Genomic DNA, 10,067 nt, shown 5'->3' with positions numbered 1-10,067 from the left:
GGTCAGGACATGGTTACCCTGACTAACCTAGTGTCAGGTCAGGACATGGTTACCCTGACTAACCTAGTGTCAGGTCAGGACATGGTTTCCCTGACTAACCTAGTGTCAGGTCAGGACATGGTTACCCTGATTTACTGAACACTAGCAGCCAGAATGTTATCAGATATTCTCAAATACTGCTTTATAAACAAACTTTCAATCAAAAGAGTTGCCTCACATTGTCCTTCCTGCATACTCCTATAGCAGTTGTTCTGATATACCCACATGGGTGGTAAATGGAAATTTAAAAGGATATTTCACCCCGAAGTCAACGTTTATAATTTTTGTAACTCAAAAGTCATCTGAAATTTAAACTGGCGCCCATCATTCCAACCTTCTGAAATTAGGGGGACCTAGTTCTGTTTACTCAATCCTTCCCTCTCAACCTGCTGCAATTATGGGTGACCTAGTTCTTATGTTTACTAATCCTTCCCTCAACCTCTGAATTAGGGGTGCCTAGTTCTGTGTTTACGTAATCCTTCTCTCAACCCTCCTGAATTAGGCTGGTGACCCTAGTTCTGTTTACTAATCCTTCCTCTCAACCTCCTGAATTAGGCGGTGACCTAGTTCTGTATTAACTAATCCTTCCTCTCAACCTGAGATTAGGGCAAGCGTGACTAGTTCTGCCGTTTACTAATCCTTCTCCTCAACTCTCTTAAATTTAGGGATGACCTGTCTCTGATTTTACTAATCCTTCCTCTCAACCTCTGAATTAGGACGGCTGACCTAGCCTTTCTGTTTCTAATTCCCCCCTGCTCAACCTCTGAACTTTAGAGGTGATCCAGGTCCTTTTAACTTATCTCTCCTGCCAACCTCTGAATTAGAAGAAGGTACCTAGGAATCCTATTAATTTACCCTCCTGTCAACCTCTGAATTAGAGGTGACCTAGTCCTATTAACTAATCCTTCCTGTCAATATCTTAATTAGAGGTGACCTAGTCCTGTTAACTAATCCCTCCTGTCAACCTGTGAATTAGAGGTGACCTAGTCCTGTTTACTAATCCCCCTGTCAACCTCTGAATTAGAGGTGACCTAGTCCTGTTTACTAATGAATCAGTTTTGTCAATCTCTGAATTAGAGAAGACCTAGTGCTGTTTACTAATCCCCCCTGTTAATCTCTGAATTAGAGGTGACCTAGTCCTGGTAACTAATTAATCGCTCTTGTCAATCTCTGATTTAGAGGTGACCTAGTCCTGTTTACTAATCCCCCCTGTCAACCTCTGCCAACCGCTCCCCTCCAGTGTTGCCAGCTACCTGGGGCGATGGCATTGGGGCTGCCCTTCTTGGCAACAGTTTTCTGTAGGGTGGTGATCAGGCTGTGTTTGCCAGGCATCATATATGCCTGGTTCTCCTTCCCCCCCTGGGGCTCTTCTACTGTCTGGGAAGGCATGGGCTCTGGAAGGCCCTGGACAGGGACACAATCATTTTCTGTGTTAGCGCCATGTCAACTCTGTATCTCTACTATTTCCTGTTGTGTACATTGTGTGAAAGCTGTACATGGATGGCAGGTGTAACACTGTTCAGTCTACTTGCTCTTATTGGTCTATGCCTAGCAGCTGACCTACTAGATGCATTGTCATGGGAATGTTTGTCCATCGGTCATTTGACCAATGTTTCTTATTTGTTCCAATAACCTTGTCCAAGTTGTCATCCTCAAAGGAACCGTGAGCGGGGACAAGCCAAGGTGTCCCTGCCTCATCAAACACAGCTGAGTCATAAATCCAACAGGCTAACAAGCTGCTATACCGCACGTCAGGGAGACAGGTCTGCGGGTCTAACAGGCTAACAAGCTGCTATACCGCACGTCAGGGAGACAGGTCTGCGGGTCTAACAGGCTAACAAGTTGCTATACTGCATGTCAGGAAGACAGGTCTAACAGGCTAACAAGCTGCTATACTGCACGTCAGGGAGACAGGTCTGTGGGTCTAACAGGCTAAAAAGCGGCTATACTGCATGTCAGGAAGACAGGTCTGGGGTCTAACAGGTTAACAAGCTGCTATATTGCACATGAGGCAGACAGGTCTAACAGGCTAGCAAGCTGCTGTACTGTACGTCAGGGAGACAGGTCTGCGGGTCTATCAGGATATCTCACTGGACATGTCTCTACCACAGGAAGTTGGTGGCACCTTAATTAGGGGGGGGCCTGGCTTGTGGTAATGGTTTGAGCGGAGTAGGTGGAATGGCATCAAATACATCAAACACATGGTTTAATGCCATTCCATTGGCTCCGTTCCAGCCATTATTATGAGCCTTTCTTCCCTCAGCAGCCTCCACTGGTCTACAGTATGGCCTTGTTGTTTTTCTATAGAAATAGAATGTCTTTGAACATTGATTGAACATTCTGTTCTGCATTGAAATGGCATGGCATCTAGCGGAGAGATGCAGGGCTGTGTGTGTGTGTATGKGTGTGTGTTCTTACATTGCTGTATAAGTTGTTGACTTGGTTCTCCAGAGTGAACCTCTCCACCCTCTTCAGTCTCTCCTGGAACATGCGGGAGCCACGGTTGGACTGAAGGTTCAACTCTTCCATCATCACATCCTTGGGTATACTGATCTTCTTCCCTAAGTTCAGACCTCCTGGTACACACACAAAAGCACAGAATAAAGAGTATTATATATGACTTTCACTAGGTCTCAAAGTGYTTTCCATTGTATGGTAACTCATCCCATTTGCCTCTAAATAATTAATCAGGGGAAGACATGAACTGACAGACACAAACAGACAGATGCTTACAGAGACCAAGACACTGACAGCGACACAGACTCRGATCTGAGAATAGAATCTGATTTATCCGTTTGACTGGTACAATGGCACCTCCACCTGCTGGCCCGTGTCAGTCAGAGAAACCCAGTGGATGACGCAACAGAGAGAGAGAACCCGGCTTCCCCCAGCAACAAGGGTTGCCTCAGGACTCATGCTCCCTGTAGTGTTCTGTATGTGGGATTTTAAGGTCTATTCTTACTCTCAGCTCCAAACAATTCATTGGATCAACTGACCCGACCAAAATCATAACTTCAACTATCATATCATCACTAATCCACAAGCCTAGTGTTGAGTTTACTACTATGGCCAAATGTATCACAGTACTACTCTATTGCAACTTTGGAATACCCCTGAGAGTAGAAGGGTGTGTAATGTTTGTTGTGGTGCAGTGTTCAGTATATAAATAGGATGTTTGGAAGAAGCAGCTCGTATAGGAACTCTGTCTCTCCCTCTCTTTCCTCTCACTCTCCTCTCACTCTCTCAGTAAAGGGTTATGTGAATTCCTGCCTTATGCCAGGTGCGTTGTCGACAGGAGTTGCCTTTTGACGGGCCTGTATAAAACCCACCAGCCGGGGGTCGATCACATTATGCTGAGTCCGATGGGTCTGATGCCAACGCCTGTAACTGGCTAAGACCATCGGAAAACCAACAGACCCAGGCGGAATGCCCCTTGTGGAATGTTCAGCCCTCTGAGACTTCTAACTCCAGAGTTCTACAGTATACTTCTTGAGTTCAGGCATGCTCTTAGCTGAGGAGAATGCTTTGATGCTTTACTACACTACCGATGAAGACCAGACCTGTGATGACAGAGTCAATCCAGCCTATATTAATCTATACTTACAAGTGTGAGTAATAACATGTCAAAATATGTAGCTAAGTGAGTAATCATTTCTTAACATATATCTAAGTTAGTGTTAAAACGTGTGATTAATTTCCATTCTACAGTATATCCTATGCCTGTGTGTCTGAACGGTTTGCTACTGGTATCAAAACTAATGTCCCACCTCTGAAATTCAATCAAATGTATTCAATTCCATCTCTAGGCTGACAGACATTCAAACTCCTCTGTTCTCATAGCTTATTTCCCTCTCGGGAGGTCAATGAAGTATATTCAGTTGAATGTCCCATAGAATTAAATAGAATAGTAATTTAATATACAGTGGGGTCCCAAATTATTGACACCCTTGATAAAGGTGAGTAATAATGACTGTATAAAATAAATATTAAAAATATTGAGCTATATTGTATGCTGAAAAAAATGGGAAATTATATTATTTTATGCTAATATAATTGCTCAAAGACAGAGATTTAGTGTTACAAGAAATACAAAATTAATCTCAAAATGGTATGGGTCAAAATTATTGCCACCCCTAAAGTTTTTATGAATAAAGTAGTCAAAAGTCTAGCATTTGGTCCCATATTCCTAGCATGCAATGACTACACACTTGTTGGATGCATAACGTCCCCTGTTATTGGTAATGGAGAGAGGTTAGCATGTCTTGGGGGTATGATATTTGACCCTATGTAACTTTGTCACTCTTCATCATGTTCATTTTTTATCAAGGGGTCAATCATTTTGGACCCCACTGTATCTCTAAGTTCTTACCTCGCCCGGYCTCTGAACACAAAGCCTTGGACTGCTGCATCCTCTGCTTGGCCAGGTCATCATAAGCTGATTGCATTATCTTCCTCTGGTGGGGGACAGGTGGTGATGTGGATGGATTAAGAGAGGTTGGGAACTGGTTTAGAAACCCACTTGCTCAAATTCACCATTTAAATATTTTACAAGATCAGTAGGCTACTGTAGATTAGGAAACAGTTTGTCACTCAAACACAAAAACATGCACATACACATGAATGAATCATAGTATCATTTTAACAGATAAAAAAGAACAATCTGTCATGTATGTAAACATGAATAGAACTCATTAATATGTTGTTTGAGCGTAATATATTCTCTCCATCTTATTTAGAAAGTCCCTTGGAGATGAGCTTGTTTTCTGGGATCCTGAACTCTGAACATCACATTGAGATGAGCTTGTTTTCTGGGATCCTGAACTCTGAACATCACATTGAGATGAGCTTGTTTTCTGGGATCCTGATCTTCCTGGCAACATCACATTGAGATGCCAGTATGTTTCCAGACATTAACCCCACGCCTATCCCCCCACGCTTAGCTGCTACCTTAGATAAACCAATGAGATGTGTGAACAGCAGAGGTAGTAACACCCTGGTAATGTAAATCTTCACCCAACAATGTGCGTGGCCACAGCCAAGTTGGTATAAAACCTTGTAGGATTCATAGCTCAACAGCAGATCCTGCTGGCTGTGGATTCAGTCTTACCTGTCTCGCCTGTCTCCTCTCACAGGTTCAGCAGTAGAGGTGATGTGAATGAGGTGAGTATATCGCTGTGTGGTTTATCCTCCTGAATCCGGGATGCTTCCCTATCCCACTCTGACGCTTCTGATCTGCCAGGCAACAGTTTGTATACCAGTGATCCCTCGGTGCTTACCTCACTGGGTTATAGCAGATGTGAGGGGTGAGAGAGCCAGGGCGAGGGGCTGGATGGGAGGGGGTGGTGTAAGTAGATGGGGTTGTAGGGATGAGAGGGGGAGTAGGGGTAAGGTTAAGGAATCTACATCTCTGCCCTCTTATGTCCATGATAATAAAAATCTGATCCCCGTGATGTGTGTGTGTGTGTGTGTGTGTGTGTGTGTGTGTGTGTGTGTGTGTGCGTGTGGTGTGTTGTGTGTGTGTGTGTGTGTGTGTGTGTGTGTTGTGTGTGTGTGTGTTGTGTGTGTGTGGTGTGTGTGTGTGTGTGTTGTGTGTGTGTGTGTGTGTGTGTGTGTGTGTGTTTGTTGTGTGTGTGTTGAGAGAACCAAGCTGCTGGACTCTGTGCAGACAGTGACACTGAGCCCTCAGAGACAGAGACCAAACATTCAGCTGCTCCTTGACATGACAAACAGATAGATACACACACACACAAAACCACACRCAATCTTGTACAGCTAACCTTGTGGGGACACTATTCAGTCCCATTCAAAATCCTATTTTCCCTWAMYCYTAAYCCWWACYCWTACWCTWACMYTAACCYTAACCYTAAYCYWAAWMCMWAAMCCTAAMCCTAAMCCTAAMMCTAAAACTAATCCTAGCTCCTAACCCTAACCCTTAACATAATTCTAACCCTAACACTAATTCTAAGCTTAACCCTAAACTCCCTTGAAATAGCATTTGACCTTGTGGGGACTAACAAAATGTCCCCAGTTGATCAAATTTTTGTTTGTTAACTATTCTTGTGGGGACTTCTGGACCCCACAAGAATAGTTAAACATGTCGACACACACACACATAACACACATGCAGGATGACGTCAGTAAGATGCCCACCTGTGGTTCACAGTAATAGACGGCAGAATCTGTGAAGTGTCAGTCAAAGTAATGAGATCATTGGGGTGGAAAGGCCATAGGCAGGTCAAGGGTTAAAGGTCAAAGTGCCTGGCAGAATTCTATTTTAACAACTGTGCGATTTGCCCTGACACACAGAAGACCGTTGATGCATTGTAGAGCTTGTGCTTCCATATTGATTTACTTACAAGTAGTGTTTTTCCACTCACTGCTGTCAGCAATAAGTGCTCAGACATTCATTTCATTTTCTCTAGCGTAGCTGATCACCACCACTTGAGGTGATCGTCAAAWAATTACGTATTGTTTTCATGTAAACCTTTTTACTCATCATTTTTTAATATCTACTTTTCTAAAACCGTAACCAATGTAATCCAAAGGTTGTTTTGAGACATTGATTAATGGCAGAGTTTTTCTCTGATATGGATGTTTTCTCCATAACAGGCATGAGATTGCTTATGGATTGTCTCACCATTAGAAAGGCTCTACAGTCCCCTCTCTGTCCTGACAGAAAACAGCCCAGTCATCCTGACTCATAGTGCCCAGACAGAATTTGACAACTACATAAACTACTGAAAATAGCCCAAATAAATCATATAGTAAAACCATGTAAAACCATGTAATTACACTGTATCTGCTAATTTAGCACCACTGAATGTAAAATGTGACACCTTTGGATTAGTGACACCTTTTAAACTGATTGTCTAGAGGATCTGTCGATGAAACAGTGGCTGCAAGGAGGAAAGGAAGGAAAGAGGAAGTCTTCACAAGGTAGTGCTATAGACAACAAAAGATAATTAGACAGTGCCCTAGGAAAGTGTTTGTAAATGCAGCGTAAAGTCATACAGAGCAACGTCACATTGCTTTTAGACCTTGGTAACAAGGATTCAAAAAGGATTTGATTTTGAACAACTCATCAATCAAATGKACCAAACTGTATAAGGAACCCAGTCTTTGAGCTTGGGTTAACCTTCATTTAATCTTCTGTTGCAGGTGCATGTCAGAGGACTGTTGGCCTATTGAAACTCTCCCTCCTGGACTATGTTTCTCTGAGCTGGTTCTGTTCCTGAGTGTCTCTGGGTACTGCAGACTAAAGAAGGGGTGAACAATGTACTGCCTGCTGTGCGAGTCCCTACATGAATTCATCAAGGAGTCGAATGGAGATGACGTGTGGAAACTGGTCAGCGAGAGGGCCGATGTCAGGCTACACTCCTTCGTCACCCACCAGGTAGCGTTAGACATTTTGTTCCCAATAKAAAACTGTTATGAATTCATGTTCCAAGGGATCCTGATATGTCATTGGCCATTTAGAAATGTTGAGCATTCCGTCTGTAKTTCTGTTTCTAACCTGATCCCTATAGATTGCCATGAGTAGAAACATCTCTCTGCTGGGCTTCATAGGGAAGTTCGGTTACGACAGGATCCTCAAGGTGGGTCCAGCGCTGAAACTGAAACTGTCCAAAACATGTATTTTTAATTGATGGTTTGATTGTTTTTCAGAATAATATCTCTGTAATGTGTCGGTGATGACTGGTTGTGTTCTGTTGTGTTGAGAAGGGTTTTAGATATCTCTGTATTGTGTCTGTGATGACTGGTTGTGTTCTGTTGTGTTGAGAAGGGTTTTAGATATCTCTGTATTGTGTCTGTGATGACTGGTTGTGTTCTGTTGAGAAGGGTTTTAGATATCTCTGTATTGTGTCTGTGATGAGTGGTTGTGTTCTGTTCTGTTGAGAAGGGTTTTAGATATCTCAGTATTGTGTCTGTGATGAGTGGTTGTGTTCTGTTGTGTCTGGTACAGTAATGGTGCAGGGTCTCCTCATGCAGTTCCAGCAGGACTTTTATGGGATCAAAGAGAGAGCACAGCAGGAAAAGCTCTGTCTCAGTGACGACTCCCCCATCCTGAGTGACTCTGATCACACCTCTTCAAACTGTCCTGCAGACAAGGATAGTCACCTCCCCAGCGCTGAACACACCCAGGTCCCACAACTGCACTACTCCTCCATCATTGAGAGGGATGCACTGAAGGACAAGGTCAGAAAGCTGAGGTGTGACAGAGAGCAGGACACTCTCCCAGACAAGCCAGCAGAACAGCCCACCTCAGACCCATACCACAACCTCAACACCACAACCTCAACACCACAATGGGACAGACAACACAGGACCCACCAAMCCAACAGACACCACCCCCTCCTACCAGCCCTCCTGTCAGCTCCCCCGATATCCATCTTGACAACCCCCCCACATCCACTGATTACACACAAAAGCCAGAGATTGTGCTCCTCATTGACTCAAATGGCAAATTACGTTCAAGAGGGTACACTTTTTCCCGAACACAAACTGGCTAAACTCTGGTGCCCAAACACTAGGCATGCCCTGGAGCTGTTGTCAGAGGACAGACTAGGGTCCCCCAGCCACATCATAATTCACACGGGCACAAATGACCTGAGGGCCCAGCAGGAAAGAGTGACAACAGCACTCAAGGGAGTGATTGAAAAAGCTTCTTCCACTATCCCCAACGCACAAGTGGTGAATCCACCCTGCTACCACGAAAATACTTTCACCCTGCCACCATACAGCGGGTGAATCCAGGCATTTTGCGAGACTGTGCCTCAAAACCTAATATATATACCTGGCCCACCACTCCACTCTGGACTTGAACAGCCTTTACGACCAGGTCCACCTCTACATGGCAGCAATCCCAACTTTTGTCAGGACCCTGAAGGACGTCACCCTCAACCGTAGCCCCAGAACCTCACACAGGAGCAACAGAGCAACGGACCCCCCGCCCAGACCAGCGAGACACCCGCCCAGACCTGCAAGACACCCTCCCGAAGGACCTGCACTGAGAGAACCCACGCCAAGAGGACCCACACCCAGACCACAGCCACACCAGCCACACCCCAACCAGCTAAGACCACCCCAAACAAACCCTGGCCACACTYTATATAGGCCCCCCCATATCAGACCTATGCCTCTTCTGCCCACCCCTTGCCCCCCGCCCCTGTGGCAAGGACCTCAGCATGACAGCAGGACATATGCCCAGGCTGTGACCAGAGTAACAGGCCCAACCCCCACGATTACACCCGCCCAAGCCCCATCCTGAGACCTAAGAGGTATGTATCAGATGCTCAACATGCTCTGCTCACACCTACTGTGATGGTCCGGGCCTAAACCACACAAAAACAACACTAGACACAATGGAACACAAAGCTTTTACTATCTCATCCTGGAATATACAAGGTCTGAGGTCATCTGCCTTTGGCCTAAAGAGCAGTAACCCAGACTTCATCACAGAAATTGAAATACAGACATTGTCATCCTACAAGAAACATGGTATAAAGGAGACGGACCCACTGGTTGCCMTCTATGTTACAGAGAGTTGGTAGTCCCACCCATCAAACAACCAGCTGTGAAACAGGGAAGAGACTCAAGGGGTATGCTAATTTGGTATAGAGCAGACCTAACCCACTCTATTAAATTTGTCAAAACAGGAACATTTTACATCAGGCTAGAAATGTTCTTTATCCCCCCCACTAGAATCCCCATATTTAACGATGACAGCTACTCCCTCCTAGAGGGGGAGATCAACAATTTCCTGTCTCAGGGACATGTACTAGTCTGTGGCGACCTAAATGCCAGAACTGGACAAGAACCCGACACCCTCAGCACACAGGAGGACAAACACCTACCTGGAGGTGACAGCATTCCCTCCCCATATGCCCTCCTATGTACAACTATGACAACATAACCAAAAAAACGGGTCATAACTCCTGCAGCTCTGTCGGACGCTGGGTATGTACATAGTCAATGTTAGGCTTCGAGGGGACTCCTATGGTAGGTACACATATAGCTCATCTCTTGGT

General features: G+C 44.9%; 1 protein-coding gene across 1 annotated transcript in view; it reads right to left on the bottom strand.

Moving 5' to 3' along the window:
- Window positions 1-5,343, bottom strand: part of LOC111967380 (myozenin-2-like) — a 14,804-nt gene extending 9,461 nt beyond the window's left edge. Inside the window, exons 1-4 of the mRNA XM_023992353.2 lie at window positions 5,147-5,343; window positions 4,409-4,493; window positions 2,458-2,615; window positions 1,293-1,443 (exon numbers count right to left, since the gene is read on the bottom strand). Of these exons, the coding sequence (XP_023848121.1) occupies window positions 1,293-1,443; window positions 2,458-2,615; window positions 4,409-4,484 (385 nt within the window). The 5' untranslated portion in view covers window positions 4,485-4,493; window positions 5,147-5,343. The remainder of the gene's footprint in view (window positions 1-1,292; window positions 1,444-2,457; window positions 2,616-4,408; window positions 4,494-5,146) is intronic.
- Window positions 5,344-10,067: the final 4,724 nt, after the last annotated feature.

The sequence above is a fragment of the Salvelinus sp. IW2-2015 genome, linkage group LG8 (assembly GCF_002910315.2).
Source record: "Salvelinus sp. IW2-2015 linkage group LG8, ASM291031v2, whole genome shotgun sequence".
Taxonomy (NCBI): domain Eukaryota; kingdom Metazoa; phylum Chordata; class Actinopteri; order Salmoniformes; family Salmonidae; genus Salvelinus; species Salvelinus sp. IW2-2015.
The sequence above is the reverse complement of the archived record's forward strand: the minus strand, read 5'-3'. Positions and strand labels throughout refer to the sequence as shown.